General features: G+C 46.5%; 1 protein-coding gene across 2 annotated transcripts in view; it reads left to right on the plus strand.

Annotated features, from left to right (window-relative positions):
- Positions 1 to 2,611: 2,611 nt before the first annotated feature.
- Positions 2,612 to 19,094, plus strand: part of NFX1 (nuclear transcription factor, X-box binding 1) — a 69,029-nt gene continuing 52,546 nt past the window's right edge. Inside the window, exons 1-4 of one of the 2 annotated variants that reach the window (XM_070053311.1) lie at positions 2,612 to 2,775; positions 6,542 to 7,546; positions 16,695 to 16,853; positions 17,654 to 17,731. In XM_070053311.1, the coding sequence (XP_069909412.1) occupies positions 2,751 to 2,775; positions 6,542 to 7,546; positions 16,695 to 16,853; positions 17,654 to 17,731 (1,267 nt within the window). In that variant the 5' untranslated portion in view covers positions 2,612 to 2,750. The remainder of the gene's footprint in view (positions 2,776 to 6,541; positions 7,547 to 16,694; positions 16,854 to 17,653; positions 17,732 to 19,094) is intronic. The other variant, XM_070053310.1, reaches the window with a different exon arrangement.

The following is a 19,094-nucleotide window of genomic DNA, read 5'->3' on the forward strand; positions in this document are numbered from 1 at the left end:
GCACCTGGGAAAACAGCAGAAGATGGCTCTGCCACCCATGTGAGAATTCCAGATTTCCATGCTCCTGGCTTCAGTCTGACCCAGCCCTGGCTGTTGTGGCCATCTGGGGAGTGAACCAGCAGATGGACACTCGCTTGATTGCTCTATTGCTCTCTCTCTCTCTCTCCCTCTCTGTAACTCTTTCAAATACATAAATAAATCTTTTTTATGTATTTGAAAGAGTTACACACAGAGAGGAGGAGAAGCAGAGAGAGAGAGAGAGAGAGAGAGAGAGAGAGGTATTCCATCTGCTGGTACACTCCCCAATTGGCCCCAACGGCCCGAGCAGTGCCAATCCGAAGCCAGGAGCCAGAAGCTTCTTCCGGGTCTTCCATGCTGGTGCAGGGGTCCAAGGACTTGAGCCATCTTGTACTGCTTTCCCAGGCCATAGCAGAGAGTTGGATCAGAAGTGGAGTAGTTGGGACTAGAACTGGTGCCAATATGGGATGCCAGCATCGCAGGTGGTGGCTTTACCTGCTACACCACAGCGCTGGCTGCCAAATAAATAAATCTTTAAAGGCAAATAAAAGAGAAATGCCTACATCCTACATTGGTGCGCTGCAGATCATTTCCCAGCTGTAGCTCCTGACTCCAGCCTCCTGTCAATCCTGTCAGTGCACACCATGAAGCAGTAGGTGATGGCTCAAGTGGCTTGCTCCCTGCCATCCAGGTGGGAGACTGGATTGAGTTCTCAGCTCCTGGATCCAGCTCCAGTTTCAACCCTGGCCATTACAGCCATTTATGGAGTGGACCTATAGATGAGAGCTCTGTCTTTCTGTGTAAATAAATAAATAAATAAATGAAAATATATTTATTTATTTTTTAAAGGAAGTAGGACCAACAATGACAGTTGACCACAACTTTTTTTTAAAAGATTATTATTTATTTGAGATGCAGAGTGAGAGGGAGAGACAGAGAGATAGGTCTTCCACCTGCTGGTTCACTCCCCCCAAATGGCTGAAACCGCCAGAGTTGGGCCAATCCAAAGGTAGGAGCCAGGAGCTTCTTCCAGGTCTCCCACACGTGTGCAAGGGGCCATCTTCTACTGCTTTCCCAGGATAGAAAGAGGAGTAGCCGGGATTTGAACCATATGGACGCTGGTGCTGCAGGTGGAGGCTTTAGCCCACTGCACCACAGCTGCGCTGGTCCCATGAAAATATATGTAATGCAATGTCATGGTATAGTATAGTTCTGACGAAACTATGCCTGAGGGCTGTGCATCTGACACGCTAAGTCACTGCTTGGAACATCTCTATCCCTATCAGAGTGCCTGGATTCAAGTTCTGGGTCCACTTCTGATTCCTGCTTCCTGCCGATGTGCACCCTGGCAGATAGCAATGATGGCTGAAGTACTGGGTCCCTGTAACCCACATGGGGGACCTGGATGGAGTCCTGGTTTTCTATTGATGAGAATTAATCCAATGCTCTTGCCACACATTGGATTTCTGGGTTTAAGTAGAGAGTTGAGGTCAAGTTTGGGTTCCTAGGAATGATTTAGTGTCAATTATAAATGTCAATTATAAATGCCTATTGGCCTAATCCCCAAGCCTTGGACTGGAAGAGGGGTAACCGAGGGGTAACTGGGACAGAATCTGGCACCCCGACCAGGCTGTAGAAACAAACAAGCCCTGAGTCAGAGTCAGTTTTTTAAACATAATGAAGCATTCCTAAAGAACTCCAGTGAACAGTTCAGGTTAGGATACTCTGTTGGATGGACTTAATGTAGTCCAGAGAATCAGGCATTTATTAGTCTATTTTGTGTTATTAAAAACAAACAAAAAACCTGATGCTGGAGAGCATATAAAGATGAGATTTATGGGCAGGCATTTCGCCTAGTGTTTAAAGCAGCAGTTATCTATATCCCACAAGAGACTACCTGGGTTTGATCCCTGGTTCTGGTTCCTGATTCCAGCTTCCTGCTAATGCAGATCTTGGGAGGCAGCGATGAGGATTCAAGTTAGTTGGGTTCCTGCCACTATGTGGGAGACCTGAATTGGAATGAGTTCCTGGCCCCTGGCTTCAGCCAGTTCCGGTCCCGGCTGTGTCAGTATTTGGAGAGTGAACCATTGGATGGGAAGATTTGGGTCGCTGTTTTCTGCCTTTCAATTAAATGACATTTAAAAAATTATTTGTGACTCCAAATTTTTCCCACGTCTGTCTATATTTGTTTTATTGCCATTTGCTCAAGTTGTTTACCATTTTTAATACGGATCTTATAATTTTCTAATTTGTAAGAGCTCTTTGTATATCAGTCCTTTATAATTTGTTTTGCGGGCTTTCCTCCTAGATTTCCCACTGACTGCTTTTTTTTTTTAACGCCAACCCTAATCTACGAACAAGGTGACGTATGAGCTGACTCCTGTAATCACTTGAAGTTAGCTAGATGACAAGGCAAAAGGTCAGGGCAACAGGCGAGCACAACGCCTGTTTCTTTTCTTTCTAAAATAAAAACAATTCGATTGCGCAAACCCCGGACCCCGTCCCGCCTTTCCTGAACCTTGATCTACCTCCAGCTACCAGTCTCTTTCCGCCCAGCGCTTGGCGCGTTTCTCTGACGTCATGTGTGCGCCGTAGAGTTGGCCGCGCAACTTCCGCGGCCGCCTACCTGGCGCGCAGATGCGAAAGTTCTCGCGGAGCCGGAAGTCCCTGCCACGTGACCGGGTGACAGCGCTCGCCTGGCTGCAGGGCTGGCTTAGGTGCTGCGGCACGGGATGGCGGAGGCGCCTCCTGTCTCAGGTACTGTCCTGGCCCACGCGGGTCTGGGGTCCCTCTCAGGGAGCGGAAATTGGGTCAGTGACGAAGTCCTAGGGCTCCAGCTAGTCATATCGCGAGAGTGGCGCGTGGTGGGGTTAGGGATAGTGGCTCGGAAGGGCCAAGCCACGCGCGTCCTGCGTATGGCGAGCTCCACCATCTTCGACTGGCTGGTGAAGCCCAGTAACTGGGTTTCCGAGCAAAGGCGGCCTATCCTGGCGCCCAGTGAGTCCATATGAGTGTCCCGCCCTGCCACAGGGCGCATTCTGGCCTGCTGGGGCAGCCTCGCCCCGAGCTCCGGGGGCGGGCGTCAGTGGAGCCCGCGCCCGTGCCGGTGGCGGGCTCTAGACGCCTAGCGGGTTTGCACGCGTTCTTAGGGTGTGTTCATCTCCTAGAGTGGTGGCGCGGGCGCAAGCCGAACTCCAGTAGTTAAAAATCTCAGCCTGCCAGAAACTCTGTGTGCCCGAGTCCAAGTTTCCTCCTCCGTCAGCTGAGAGTCAATAGGTTAATTCCTGTGAAGGCGCCCGCCCTGTACTGTCCCTGTTCCATAACTTAGCTCATTTCCCCTCCTGGAATTGCCTCTGCATGTAGAGACAGATGTTAGCAGATGTTAACTGTTAGTAGAACATCCATAGGGTGAACTGTGTCTCAGCCGTTTCCGAACATTTATTGGACAGCAATCAAAAAAGCATTTTGCATCACCGCCTCAGTGCACACTTCACGTAACTATAAAAGTGAGCCAAAAGTTTCAGGAAGCAAAGGTTTCCTTTACTATCCGCAGTATACTCTGTTTTCTATTTGTTTTTTAAAAAGTGCTTGTCACAACCCACTACGGTGATTTTATTTCATGAGCCAACTGTTTCTGACAAACAGACCAGCAGTTTCCAGCATGGGGTTGGAAACGTTTGTTGGTTTGAGTCTTAGTTCTACCAGCCAGCTATTTGGGGCACCAAGACCATAAAAGTGTGTATGAGGTGGCCAGTAAAATGCATTTAATATTGGGGACCTTAGTGTAGAAAGTTGGAACACTCACTGCATTGTTGTGCCCTAATCCTCACTTGGGCATAAGTCGGTTTGGCTGGTGTTACATTGTTCCTCGCACCCAGCCCTTCACCAAGCCTCTGGATTGGGGCCATTGATTTTCCGTCCCCCAGGCTCACTTCTCATCCGTGTCCGTACCCTTCAGTGTTTGAAGCAGAATTGGGTAGGGGCCAGTTGTGAGTCAAAAGGTTGGCCCCTGGGGTTGCGTCCAGGTTATCACGGGGTCATTGCATTACCCCATAATGGTATTACTGAGTTGATAGTCTAAAGACCTCCCCACTCCTTTGCAAGTGCCTTCATTTATTTTTCTTTAGTTCCAATTACATGTTTTTTTAGCGTCATCTCTAGCCCAAATCCGCATTCCCCACCAAACAGCAGCTCAGTCCAGAGAGTATCTTTCTCCCCAGTGAGTCTATGCAATACTAGTTTTGTCTCTGAACTTTATAGTCTACAGCTGGTTGTCCCCTATTCTGCCCCAGTCACCTGTTGGACACCTGCTGTGCTGCTGTGTTAGCTTGGATCCAGAGTATCACTTGTCTGTTTTATAACCATGCCTTGGTGATGATATATCTGTTTACCAGATGACTTATAGCTACTTAAAATAGTGAAGGAAAAGAGTGTCTCTGAGCTTTACCATGGTCCGATTTCCTGATTGATGTGTCCTTTTGCCCTTCCTCATGTCTCTTAAGGGTCTTTCTAAGGACTTTGCCCATTACGTCATTTCTGGTGGAACATATATTTGAATAGGAGTAATTCATTACTGCTCAACATGAAACACCCTTTTCCAGGCCACTCCCGACAGGTACTGGCCTCATTTCTGCCTTGTTTCTTTAAGCAGGAAAGAACTAACCAATACCTTTTGGTTTGGTTCAGTTGACCCATTTCCACCTTTGAGTTCTCTATTATGTTTTCAGGACACCACTACTGCCTTCTGAGTTTGTCTAATCTCTTGCCATTTTTTGAGCCCCGCTACTCCCAGAATTCTGTCTGTGAAAGCTTTCAGGACACATCCTGGATTGAATAAGCATTTACGCTCATGACCTTTTGGATCTCCTTCAGTTCTTCTCTGTATGTTTTTATGGTACTCACTTCCCAACCTGTCAGTGTATCGTAGTGTAGGAGCATGGTCTCTAGTGCCACACATCCTGATTTGGAATCTTGAGGAGTCTGCCTTGAAGGAACTCTGTGGCCTTGGGCATGTTACTTTCTCTGTGGCATGGTTTTCTAATCAGGAAAGTCAAGATAAAATGAGATAACACTGAAGTGGTTGGGATAGTAACTGTCACAAACCAGGCACCAAATATACGTTAGACCTTAAGGCTGTGCACTGTACCTACCTGTGCTTGAGTCTGTGTGTTTCACATAGTCTGTGGTCTTAACAGCAATCATAAAGGACAGTTTTAACCACTTAACTTTATTCTTCGCAGCAACTCTTTGATGTAGGTATCGTTACAATCCCATTACTTATGAGAAATCTTGAGCTAAATAACTTCCATGAAGTCACAATAAATGATGAGCTGGGACTTATTCCGTGCCTTCCAAGTCCTATGGATTCATAATATATTCTTTTTTTTTTTTTTTTTTTTTTAAAGATTTTATTTATTTGAGAGAGACAGTGAGAGGGGGAGACAGAGAGAAAGGTCTTCCTTCCGCTGATTCATTCCCTAAATTATGTCAGTGGACGGAGCTGTGCCGATCCAGAGCCAGGAGCTTCTTCTGAGTCTCCCACAGTGGTGCAGGGGCCCAAGCACTTGGGCCATCTTCCACTGCTTTCCCAGGCCACAGCAGAGAGCTGGATTGGAAAAGGAGCAGCCAGGACTAGAACCAGCGCCCATATGGGATGCCGGCACCCCAAGGCCAGGGCCTCAACCCACTGTGCCACAGCGCTGGCCCCAGTTCATAATATATTCTACATGACATACATAGTTCTGACTTTATTACTAACTAGTTTGTGTTCTTAGGCAAGTCATTTTTGTCTTTGGGCTTCAGGGACTCAGTTGAGGCATCTTAGGGAAAAATGAGTGGAATTGAAGGGGAGTGTGCTTTTTTTGAGACTTTGGGATTCTACATCAGTATTAGTGAAGTTATATATGGAAAACCCAAAATGTATTCCTGGAGGAAGAGATAGCCACTGATATACTTACAGTGCTGAGTATATTACTGTCTACATCAAATTTTAATGAGTTCCACATTTACCTTTTGAAAAAAAGTATTGTTACCTGTTGTCACTGATGAAAAAACCAAGGCTGGCGGCAGTCAAATGATACCTGTGAGCTCACATGTAAGCCGGAGAGCCAGACTTTAAACCCATTTTAGCTTACTGAAAAGCCTGCTTGCTTGGCATTACACAATGCTGCTTTAGAGTTTTGAAAGACCATGTGGAATGTGAAGATATCTCTTCCCTGAACTGTTAGTTAACCTTAAGATTTTGTTTCTTTTTTTTTCCAAAATAAATACACGTAAACATAATACCTGATATCACACATGATTTTTGCTCAGAAACTCTTAGCTGTCAGTGGCTATTGGCATGGCTCCTGGTCAGTCCTCCACAAGCACACTGAACCCATTACCTTCTCAGTGAGCTAAAGGTCTTACTAAGAGCCTGTTTTATACAGTCTGCAGGAAAATAGCTTGTAGATATGATTTTTAGTTTTCATGGGCTTCATGTATGATTAATTTTTTACTGATATGTTTATTTCTTATATCCTAGGTACTTTTAAATTCAATACAGATGCTGCTGAGTTCATTCCTCAGGAGAGAAAAAATTCTGGTCTAAGTTGTGGGACTCAAAGGAGACTAGACTCTAGTAGAAGTGGTAGAAGAAATTACAGTTCACCACCTCCCTGTCACCTTGCCAGGCAACTCCCTTATGATGATATCTCTGCTGTTCAGCACAGTTATCATCCTCTAGGAAGCAAACCCAAGAGTCAACAGACTTCTTTCCAGTCCTCTGCTTCTAATAAATCATCCAAGAACCATGGCCTTCAGAGTCAACCTTGGCACAAATTGAGGAGTGAAAAGCACCACATAAGAGTCAAGAAAGCACAGAATCTCATTGAACAGACCTCAGATGTAATTAACTTAGAAAGCCTGGCTAGATTGGAGAGCGGGACAAACCCCATAGAGCACAGCCCTTCTGAGAGTGAGAAGGAAGTTGTTGGTGCAGATCCCAGGGGAGCGAAGCCCAAAAAGGCAACACAATCTTTATACAGCTATGGCAAAGGACCAAAAGTCAAGGGCAAACTGAAATGTGAATGGGGCAACAGAATAACTCCAAAACCTGAGGAGGCTGGATCTGAAAATACGAAGCCTGTGGTGATTTTCCACCTTGACTCTTCGGATGCATCATCTAGAAAAGGAGTGCTAGATGGGTGTGGGGCCAAACGAAATGAGCAGAGAAGATACCCACAGAAAAGGCCTCCCTGGGAAGTAGAGGGGGCCAGGCCACGACCAGGCAGGAATCCACCGAAACAGGACGGCCAGCGACATACTAGTACAGGGCCCAGAAACAGCATGGTCTGTGTTCCAAAGGACAGTCTCAGTGAAAGACCAACAAAGTCCGCCTGTGACAGTGGGAATTTGGCAGTTGTCAACAAGTCTTCCAGAAGGGCTGACCAAGAGAAATGCACTATTCGGAGGCAGGATCCTCAAATAGGATCTCCTTTCTCCAGAGGCAAACAGAACCATGTGCTGAAGAATGTGGAAACACATACAGGTAAACTGATCTAGATGGATGAATTTCTTTTTATTTTAAATTTAAAATAGGTAATATATACACACAGTTTAGAAACTGGAAAGTATAAAAAGGTACAGTGAAAAGTCTCTGTCTTATCATCTGCCTGAGTTCTGCCACCACCCATTGCTCCCCTCCCCAAGATTTCATCACCTCTCTATCCAGCCAGCATTCTGCATCTGCTGTTGTGCATCTGTAGATTCAGCCGTGGATTAAAAATATTCTGGAAAAGAATTGCATTTGTACTGAACATGTACATTTTTTTCTTGTCACTATTCCCTATACAAAACAATATAGAAGCTATATAGCATTTATATTGTTTTAGGTATTATAAGTAATGTAAAGATGATGTGAAGTATAAGACTGTTTAGGATATATACAACCATGATACCATTTTATTTTATTTAAAGATTTATTTGGGGCCGGCGCTGTGGCGTGGGTAAAGCTGCCACCTGAAGTGCCAGCATCCTACATGGGTGCTGGTTCAAGTCCCGGCTGCTCCACTTCTGGTCCAGCTCTCTGCTATGGCCTGAGAGAGCAGTGGAAGATGGCCCACGTCCTTGGGACCCTGCACCCACGTCACAGCGCCGGCCCCTATACAATAATTTTTTTTTTTTTTTTTTTTTTTTGACAGGCAGAGTGGATAGTGAGAGAGAGAGAGACAGAGAGAAAGGTCTTCCTGTTGCCGTTGGTTCACCCTCCAATGGCCGCCACGGCTGGCGCGCTGCAGCCAGCGCACCGCGCTGATCAAAAGGCAGGAGCCAGGTGCTTCTCCTGGTCTCCCATGGGGTGCAGGGCCCTAGCGCTTGAGCCATCCTCCACTGCCTTCCTGGGCCACAGCAGAGAGCTGGCCTGGAAGAGGGGCAACTGGGAAAGAATCCAGCGCCCCGACCGGGACTAGAACCTGGTGTGCCGGCGCCGCTAGGTGGAGGATTAGCCTAGTGAGCCACGGCGCTGGCGACATTTCTCATTTTCCCGAGTGTAGTTTCATTAAGGCTAGCATCATTCTGCTGCTCTTACCATCTTGGTCTCCTTCCAGTTAATGTGAGGGACAGCCCAGTTCCTGAAGCCACCTCCTGTCCAGGGTTCTGCTTTGATACTGGTTTGTAGTTCTGCTTGTTTGCTTCACAGGCAGTCCTTGGGGCTTGAGCTCACATGCAAAGCAGGCAGTGTTATACCAGTTATTTTTGAATACTTAACGCTGGCTAATGGTGTCCTATAGCTTCATAAAGACTGCATACATTTATTTTGTCACAGTTTTGTTGTGGGTCAAGAATCTGGGTATGGGTTAGTTGAGTTCTATGTTCAAGGTCTCACAGGGCTGAAACTTGTCCAGGAATATGCTGTCACCTGAGGCTCAGAGTCCTCTTTTATGCCCACCGGTTGCTGGTAGAGATTAGTTCCTTCCAGCCGAGGTCCCCGTGTTCTTGGTGGCTGTTGGCAAGGAAGTCACTCCCAGCTCCTAGAGGCCACCCTTAGTTTTCTGCTGAGTGGTGCCCTCTACAACATGGCATTTGGTCTCTTTGAAGCCTATAGGAAATCATCTGCAGCAGTTTCAAATCTCTGACTTCTGTTTACTGATCTCTAGGCTCTTTTTAACAGGCTCCCCTGACAAAGGTCAGGGCCATCCATACTAAGGGGGAGGAGATTATGCAGGGCGTACACATCAGGGAGCTGGAAGTCTAGGAAGCCATCTTAGAATTCTACCCAACAAATCTCATGGGGCCTTATGTTCACATCATCCATATTATTCTTGAGAAAACATCACTCATTTAATAAGTAAATACTGTGTGTCAAGTACTATTCTGGTTACAGGGAATACTGATGACATTTACATTCTGATGGGGAAGACAGGCAGAAAATACTTAAATATCATATGTCAGGTTAAGGGTTCAAGGTAAAGGGTTGGCCAGCACCACGGCTCACTTGGCTAATCCTCCGCCTGCGGCGCCGGCACCCCGGGTTCCAGTGCCGGTTGGGGCACCGGATTCTGTCCCGGTTGCTCCTCCTTCAGTCCAGCTCTCTGCTGTGGCCCGGGAAGGCAGTGGAGGATGGCCCAAGTGCTTGGGTCCCTGCACCCGCATGGGAGACCAGGAGGAAGGGCCTGGTTCCTGGCTTCAGATCGGCACAGTGCCGGCTGTGGCGGCCATTTGGAGGGTGAACCAATGGAAGGAGGACCTTTCTCTCTGTCTCTCTCTCTCTCACTGTCTAACTTTGCCTGTAAAAAAAAAAAAAAAGCAAAGCTGGAGCTGGCTTTTTTTTTTTTTTTTTTTGGGGGGGGGACAGGCAGAGTGGACAGTGAGAGAGAGAGACAGAGAGAAAGGTCTTCCTTTTACCGTTGGTTCACCCCCACAATGGCCGCTGCGGCTGGCGCACCGTGCTGATCCGCAGTCAGGAGCCAGGTACTTCTCCAGGTCTCCCATGGGGTGCAGGGCCCAAGCACCTGGGCCATCCTCCACTGCACTCCCTGGCCACAGCAGAGAGCTGGCCTGGAAGAGAGGCAACCGGGACAGAATCCGGCGCCCTGACCGGGACTAGAACCCGGTGTGCGAGCGCCACAAGGTGGAGGATTAGCCTAGTGAGCCGCGGCGCCGGCCCTGGAGCTGGCATTGTGGCATAGCAGATAAAGCCACTGCCTATGATGCCAGCATTCTGAATGGGTGCCTGTTTGAGTCCCAGCTGCTCCGCTTGCAATTCAGCTTCCTGCTAGTACACCCTGGAGAGCAGTGGTTCCCTGACCCAGATGGAATTCCTTGATTCTGGCTTCAGACTGGCCCAGCCCTGGCAATTTTGACCATTTGGGGAGTGAACCATCCAATGGAAGATCTCTCTGTCTCTTGCTCTCTCTCTCGTTACCTCTGACTTTCAAATAAATAATTTTCAAAATAATAATAATAAAGCAGTAAAAAGGACAGAGTAACAGGAGTGTTATTTTAAATAAGTTAATATCTTTGAGAGGAGACGTTTGAACAGAGTCCAGAATAAAGTACAGAGTGCAACACGTGGCTCTGGCAGAGAGCATTTCAGGCAGAGGGAAGAGCAAATTCATACGCATTGTTGACAGTAAAGAAGGGGGCGGGAGAGGAGGTCAGAGAAATAGCAGGGATCAAATTGTGTGAAACCTTTAGACTTGATACTGAGGAAGAAGAGAAGCTGTTGGAAGCTATGATTGTACTTTTATTTTTTTTTAAGATTTATTATTTATTTAAAAGGCAGACAGATTTTACATCTGCTGCTTCACACCCCAAATGGCTGCAACTGCCAGGGCTGAGCCAGGCCAAAGCCAGGAGCTTCTTCCAGGTCTCCAGTGTGGGTGGCTAGAGCCCAGGTGCTTGGGCCATCTTCTGCTACTTTCCCAGGCACATTAGCAGGGAGTAGGATTGGAAGTAGAGCAGCCATGACACCAGTCAGTACCCATGTGGGATGCTGGTATTGCAGGCAGTGGCTTAGTCTGCTATACCACAATGCCAGTCCCTGATCTTATATTCTAAAATGATCACTCAGGCTAAGGAAGCAAAGGGACAAGTTAGGAGGCTATTGCAGTAATTCAGGTAGAAGATGATAGAGAGTTGGACTGGGGCAGCAGTGGTGGAAAAGATAAGAATTGATTAAACTGTGGATATATTTAGGTGAACTGAAAAGATTTGCAGATAGATTGGATGTTAGATACAGGAGAGAGAAATTAAGGATGGGAGCACTGGTGTGGCATGCTGGGTTAAGCCACCACCTGTGATGCCAGCATCCAATATTGGAGCACCTGTTTTTTTTGTTTGTTTGTTTTGTTTTGACAGGTAGTTATAGACAGAGAGAGAGAGACAGAGAAAGGTCTTCCTTTAATTGGTTCACTCCCCTAATGGCCGCCACGGCCGGCGCTGTGCCAACCTGAAGCCAGGAGCCAGGTGCTTCTTCCTGGTCTCCCACGCGAGTGTAGGGACCCAAGCACCTGGGCCATCCTCCACTGCCCTCCCGGGCCACAGCAGAGAGCTGGACTGGAAAAGGAGCAACCGGGACTAGAACCCAGTGCCCATATGAGATGCTGGTGCCACAGGCAGAGGATTAACCAAGTGAGCCACGGCGCCAGCCCGGAGCACCTGTTTTGAGTCCTGGCTGCTCCACCTCTGATCCAACTCCCTGCTCGTGTGCCAGGGAAAGCTGTGGAAGTAGACCCAGTGGAGTTCCTGGCTCCTGGCTTCAGTTTGGCCCAGCCCCAGTTTTTCAGCCATTTGGAGAGTGAACTAGCAGATGGAAGATTGAGCAGTCTCTCTTGGATGTGTTCTGTCTCTCTCTCTCTCTCTCTCTCTCTCATGCTCTGCCTTTCAAATATTTCTGTTTTGTTTTAAGGATTTAGTTCAATTTGAGTTGCCTATTAGACTTCCAAATGGACATGTTAGGTAGGGAGTTAGATATACAGTAATGGCATTGGAGGGGGAGGTCTGTACAAGAAATTTAAATTTGGGAATTATCAATATAAAGAGAGTAGTTCATGGACTAGAGGAGACAAAGGTGTGAGTGTAGTTAGAGAAGAAAAGTTTGAGGATTGACTCGTGCTGAGCTCAGAATTTCAAGGTTGGAAGATGAGGATCCAACAGAGGAGATGGAGAATGAGTAGTAATTGACCTAAGAAGTAAACCACGTTTGGGGCCGGTGTTGTGGCCTGTCATGTAAAGCCACTACCTGCGATGTGGGCACCAGTTTGTGTCCCAGCTGTTCGACTTCTGATCCAGCTCCCTGCTAATGCACCTAGGAAAGCAGCAGAAGATGGCCCAAGTGCTTAGGCCCCTCTCACCCATTTGGGAGACTGGGATGAAGTTCCTGGCTCCTGGCTTCAGCCTGGCCTAGCCCTAGTTGTTGCAGCCATTTGGGGGATGAACCAACAGTTCAAAAATCTCTCTCTTACTGTGTCTCTCTCCCTCTCTGTAACTCTCTCAAATAAATAAATACATCTTTTTTAAAAAGAGAAGTAAACTGTATTCCAAATTCCAAATCAAAAATTCAAGGAGAAGAGAATGATCTTTTGGGACAAATGCTACTGATAGCTCCAGGAAGATGACAGTTGCATGTTGACTAAGTGAATTTGACATTATGAAGGGTTTTGGTTTTAAAAAGAGCAGTTTCAGCCAGTACCGCGGCTCACTAGGCTAATCCTTCACCTTGCGGCGCCGGCACACCGGGTTCTAGTCCCAGTCGGGGCGCCGGATTCTGTCCTGGTTGCCCCTCTTCCAGGCCAGCTCTCTGCTGTGGCCAGGGAAGTGCAGTGGAGGATGGCCCAAGTCCTTGGGCCCTGCACCCATGGGAGACCGGGATAAGTACCTGGCTCCTGCCATCGGATCAGCGTGGTGCGCAGGTCGCAGCGCGGCGGCCATTGGAAGGTGAACCAACGGCAAAGGAAGAACTTTGTCTCTCTCACTGTCCACTCTGCCTGTCAAAAATTAAAAAAAAAAAAAAAAGGCCGTTTTGGGGCTGGTACTGTGTGTAGTAGATTAGGTCTCCATCTGCAATGCCAACATTCCAAATGGGCACTTCTTCATGTCCTGGGTGCCCTTCTTCTGATCTAGCTCTCTGCTATTGGCTTGGGAAAGCAGCGGAAAATGGCCAAAGTGCTTGGGCCTCTGCACCCATGTGGAAGACCTGGAGGAAGCTCCTGGCTCCTGGCTTCAGATGAGCCCAGCTCTGGCCATTGCAGCCATTTGGGGAGTGAACCAGCAGATGCAAGACCTCTTTCTCTTTCTCCTCTTTCTGTAACTCTATCTCTCAAATAAATATTTTTTAAAAAGTTTTCTGTGAGTGGTGGAAATAGAAGTTTGATTGGAATGAAAAGAGAGGATTTGAAGCTAGTGCCACTCCACCTTTTAGCTACACCTCACCTTCCATGTCTTGCCCTTGTCATCATTTTCCAAATCCCCCGTCTCCAATCCTTGTGTATTGATGCATATCGCCTATATCTTTTCTCTACCCTAGTGGTTCTCAAAATGTAGTTCCAGACCAGCAGCCATCAGTAACACCTAGGAACTTGTTAGAATATGAATTCTTGGGCCTCACTACAAACTTAACTAAACAGAGATGAGCAAAGGGCCCAACAATCTTATTTTTTTAACAAGTATCTGTGATTTTTACATGTGTTTTAGTTTGAGAATGAAAACCTGCTATTATTCTGATCATATGGGTGGTGACCTCTTCTGTTCTGATTCCATATCTAACCCCAGGAAAATAGCCCTAGGGATGCCCCATCTCTGAAATCTTAAGCCAGGAGCCTCTTCCAGGTTTCCCATGCTGTTGCAGGGCCCAAGCATCTGGGCCATCTTCTACTGTTTTCCCAGGCCATAGCAGAGAGCTGGATTGGAAGTGGAGCAGCCATGACTCAAATCGCTGCCCATATGGGATGTCAGCACTGCAGGCTCTGCCACAGCACCGGCCCCTATATCTTTTCATTATTTGTTTATTGTCTGCCTTCCTTTACTACATAATAAGCTTCATTTGGGCAGATGTATTCCTATTCTGCCCAGTATCTGCCTTTACTGTTGAAAAAGTACCTGGTATATAGAATTGCTCAGTAAATGTTTTTGAATAGTGTTCTCTAGCCTCCATTGTCTTATAGCACTGCCTGTTTCCCCTTCTGTGTCCTTGGACAGCTTTCCTTCCCATTTTCATCTAAGATTGCTCCAAGCCTTTTCCACAACTAATATTCACCTCCCTGTCTCCCAGGGTGCACCTTAGCAGGAAGCTAGATCAGATGGGGAGTGGAGACTCAAGCCCAGGAAGTCTGATGGGGGAATGCAGACATCTTAACTACTGCACCAGATACCCATACCCACCTCTGCTGCACTGACTTCTTTTTTTTGACAGGCAGAGTGGACAGTGAGAGAGAGAGAGACAGAGAGGAAGGTCTTCCTTTGCCGTTGGTTCACCCTCCAGTGGTTGCCGCGGTGCTTTTCCTGGTCTCCCATGGGGTGCAGGGCCCAAGCACCTGGGCCATCCTCCACTGCACTCCCTGGCCACAGCAGAGAGCTGGCCTGGAAGAGGGGCAACCGGGACAGAATCCGGCACCCTGACCGGGACTAGAACCTGGTGTGCCGGCGCCGCTAGGCGGAGGATTAGCCTAGTGAGCTGCGGCGCCGGCCTGCTGCACTGACTTCTAAAGCTTTTTTTTTTTTTTTTTTTAAAGATTTATTTTATTTTATTTGGAAAGCAGAATTACAGAGAGGCAGAGAGAGAGAGAGGTCTTCTATCCTTTGGTTCACCCCCTAAATGGTCATAACAGCTGGAGCTGAGCTGATCTGAAGCCAGGAGCCAGGAGCTGCTTCTGGGTCTCCCACATGGGTGCAGGGCCCAAGGAGTTGGACCATCTGCTGCTGCTTTCCTAGGCCAAAGCAGAGAGCTGGATCGGAAGTAGAGCTGCCAGGACATGAACTGTGCCCATATAGGATGCCAGCACCATAGGTGGTGGCTTTACCTGCCGCGCCACAGTGCCGGCCCCAGACCTAGCTTTTTTAGTCTTACCCCCAGATATAATCAGCTTTATTTAACCTTTTGTCCTTTTTCCTTATAGAATTTTCAGTGCCCATTTTTATGTAGTGAAATTATGCAATACAAATAATTGTATCCTTTCTTTTGCCTATTATGATGTAATGTTTTTCTAATCGTTAAGAAATCTTTATATGTCTTATTTTAAGTTATTTTGTAATATGCCATAAAATAGATGTGCATTAATATTTAATGTTCCCAGGGGCTGGCACTGTGGCATAGTGGGAAAAGCCACAGCTTGCCGGTTCAAGTCCACGCTGCTGTATTTCTGATCCAGTTCCCTGCTAATGTGCCTGGGAAAGCAGCAGAGGATGGTCCAAGTTCTTGGGCCCCTGTACCCAAATGGGAGATCCAGAAGAAGCTCCTGGCTCCTGGCTTTGGACTGGCCCAGCTCCAGCTATTGTGTTCATTTGGGGAGTGAACTAGCAGATGGAAGACCTCTCTCTGCGTCTCCCTCTGTCTCTCTGTAATTCTGCCTTTCAAGTAAAAAACTAAATCTTTTTAAAAAATTCATTTTCTGTATTATTTCTTCTTTGATGATGTATTTTAAACTAAATTTCTAATATTGGGCTTTTTTTCTTTGGTTGAATGTTAGAATTTAGTTTTTGATGTGTTCATTTGTTTTCTGAAGTGTGTGGATTTCCCTTTTTTTTTTTTTTGACAGGCAGAGTGGACAGTGAGAGAGAGAGACAGAGAGAAAGGTCTTCCTTTTGCCATTGGTTCACCCTCCAATGGCCGCCGCGGCCAGCGCGCTGCGGCCGGCGCACCGCACTGATCCGATGGCAGGAGCCAGGAGCCAGGTGCTTTTCCTGGTCTCCCATGGGGTGCAGGGCCCAAGCACCTGGGCCATCCTCCACTGCACTCCCTGGCCACAGCAGAGAGCTGGCCTGGAAGAGGGGCAACCGGGACAGAATCCGGCGCCCCAACCGGGACTAGAACCCGGTGTGCCGGTGCTGCTAGGCGGAGAATTAGCCTAGTGAGCCGCGGCGCCGGCTGGATTTCCCTTTAATCACCCACACAAGGTGTCTATTTCAGGCTTTCCCGAGAGAGAGAGTGCGCGCAGAAGAGCGAACTATTCCAAAAACTTCAGCGAAACCTGCAACTTTCAGGGAAATAGGTTATGAAACAGACTAGCCTTTGGCTTCTTAGAATCAGGTAGCCCTTAAAATCTGTGTTGGGATTCTTTTCTCTTTCTTTTCCTTCCTTCCTCCTTCCATTTATTTTCATTTGATTTGAAAAGCAGAGAGAGAGAGAGAGATCGAGAGAGATCTTTATCTGCTGTTTCATTCCCCCAAATTCCTGCAGCTGCCAAGAACTTAAGCCAGGAGGCCAGTCTCCGTCTCCCTTGTGGGTGGCAGAGATCAAGTACTTGTCATCACCTTCTGCCTCCCAGGATGTGTATCAGCACAGAGCTGAATCAGCAGTGGAGGAGTTAGGATGTGAACAGGGCACCCTGGTGTGGGATGTGGGCCTCCCATACAGTGTATTAAGTGCCACACCAAATGCCTGACTCTGGGTTCTTAAATGACTTGTTGCTCCTTGGTTAACCAAAGTGAGGTATGGGTTTCTGTGTTTGAGTTTATCTTTTTCTATTTTGTTTTCTAAACAGGTTCTCTAATTGAACAGCTAACTACAGAAAAATATGAGTGTATGGTGTGCTGTGAGTTGGTTCGCGTCACAGCCCCAGTGTGGAGTTGTCAGAGTTGCTACCATGTTTTTCATTTGAGTTGCATAAAGAAATGGGCGAGGTCTCCAGCATCTCAAGCAGGTGATTTCTCTCTTCTGAGTAGTTATTTTCATCCATTTGGTATATTCAGGTTTTAAACCTAGGATCAAAAATACTGTTGAAATCCTTTCAAGTACTTTATCTGCAGAGAGAGAATGTTGCCTTAATCACATATCAGATGACTAGAATTAAGTTGTAGATCTTACATAAACCAGCTAAACATGACAATATTAAAATAGATTTAGGTTCTGATAAAAATCAGTCACTTTTATGGAAAATTGTAGCTTTTATCTAAGTAGCAGCTAGAGGAAACATTTCTTGGATGGTTTGCCTTAGAAATTTATAGAACACAATTGTCTAATAGTTGTTTAATTTATCCTAAGAATATCGAAGTTGTTTTGCCTTTTACAGATATTCTCTGTAGCTCATTGTAGTAGCTTTTCCCCAAAGTGTTCTCATATTCATGGATAATGCAACTATTATTATTAATATGTTTTCTGAAATATGGCTCTCTAGTTCAAAACACCTAAATTTTTCCTGCCTATACTGAAGTATTCTGTCCTTATTTTTTGCAAGGCAAGATTCAGATAATATTAACATTAGGAATACTAGAACAAAATGAATACTTGCTTGATTCATTGTATCTGAAAGTCCTTATAAGTATAAGCCCAAATACAGAATTTAAGCAAAGCATTCAGTATTTTGAGTTTGTTTCTTAAATGTCTGATATATTTGTGTTGAAACTATTACCACTGCTTTAATATGTTGGCTTCCTATAACTTACATTGTTTAAAAAAAATTTTTTTTTTTTCATTTGACTTACTCCCATTTTTTGCTGACAGATGGCCAGAGTGGTTGGAGGTGCCCTGCCTGTCAGAATGTTTGTGCACACGTTCCCAACACCTACACTTGTTTCTGTGGTAAGTTTGTATAGATTGGAGTCTCTTTCACTTCAAACACTGTACCCCAGTTCCTAATCCAGGAGAGGTGGTTTGCTGGGCACCATCGTACTCATGTTGTCCATCACACGGCTGGATTCATGGGCCTTTGTGCTCTTGGGCACACTCTTTGGAGGTGGGCCATCCATCTTTTCCTGCCAACCAAGCTCATGCTGCTTCGGAGCAGTGGGGCAGTCTTAGTTGTGAGACTAGAGCAGACCAGGTGGTAGGGGCAGGTATAGACATGGGCTCCCTCTCATTCCCAGCTGCAAGTTTTGGTAGTCCGGATTTGAGCAGCATGAATTAAAGGTAATGCTTATTGTTATCCAAGAAATAAGTTGTTGGTCTTTTCTGTAAACCAGCATTACAAACTCTGTCCTTACATCCTCCCACTTTGTGGAATACAAGTATTTCCTGTTTTTGAATAACTCAGTTTTCCTATGGATTAGGAAAAAAACTTCCTGTGATCCAGATGCTCATTCCTGCTGCTAACCTATTTCCTGCATGTCCTTTTATCCCCTTCCTGTCTTTTAATGACTGACCTTCTCTATCTAGTTGTTGATTCTTCACGTTTTGTTTCTTAACCATTTGTTTCCCTCCTTGAACCATTGACATTCTGCTTCTGTCCTTAATGTCTCACTGAACGTGAATGCAGAAGTCGTCAGTGATCCTTCCTGACCACATTTAGAGCTGAGTTGTAAACTCTTAACCTTTTTGGCTACTTTCACCAGGAGTTAGTCATTGGCCATTAATTTTTTATCTTCTGAATTCAATCCCTTGGTGAACTCACTCACTGACTATGGAGATTGTTTTTCCCTTTTCTATTCTTTTCTTTTTAAGATTTATTTTATTTATTTGAAAGAGTTATAGAGAGAGGTAGAGCCAGAGAGAGAGAGAAGTCTTCCATCCATTGGTTCACTCCTCCAAAATGACCACAACTGCCAGAGCTGGGCTGATCCAAAGCCAGGAGCTTCTTCAGGGACTCCCACATGGGTACAGGGGCGCAAGGACTTGGGCCGCCTTCTGCTACTTTCCCAGGCCATAGCAGAGAGCTGGATCAGAAGTGGAGCAGCCGGAACTTGAACCGGCACCCATATGGGATGCCGGCGCTGCAGGCTGGTACTTTAACCTGCTGAGCTACAGCGCTGGCCCCTCCCCTTCTTTTCTTTAGATCTTCATTCTCAAGTTCTGACACCAAATGGCCTTTTCCACCTGCAGTGCTATCATCCCATATGGGCTGCAGTTCAAGTCCAGATGCTCCACTTCAATCCAACTCCCTGCTAATGTGCCTGGGAAAGCAGTGGAGGATGGCCGAAAAGCTTGGGCCCCTGCATCCACATGGGAG

The sequence above is a fragment of the Oryctolagus cuniculus genome, chromosome 1 (assembly GCF_964237555.1).
Source record: "Oryctolagus cuniculus chromosome 1, mOryCun1.1, whole genome shotgun sequence".
Taxonomy (NCBI): Eukaryota; Metazoa; Chordata; class Mammalia; order Lagomorpha; family Leporidae; genus Oryctolagus; species Oryctolagus cuniculus.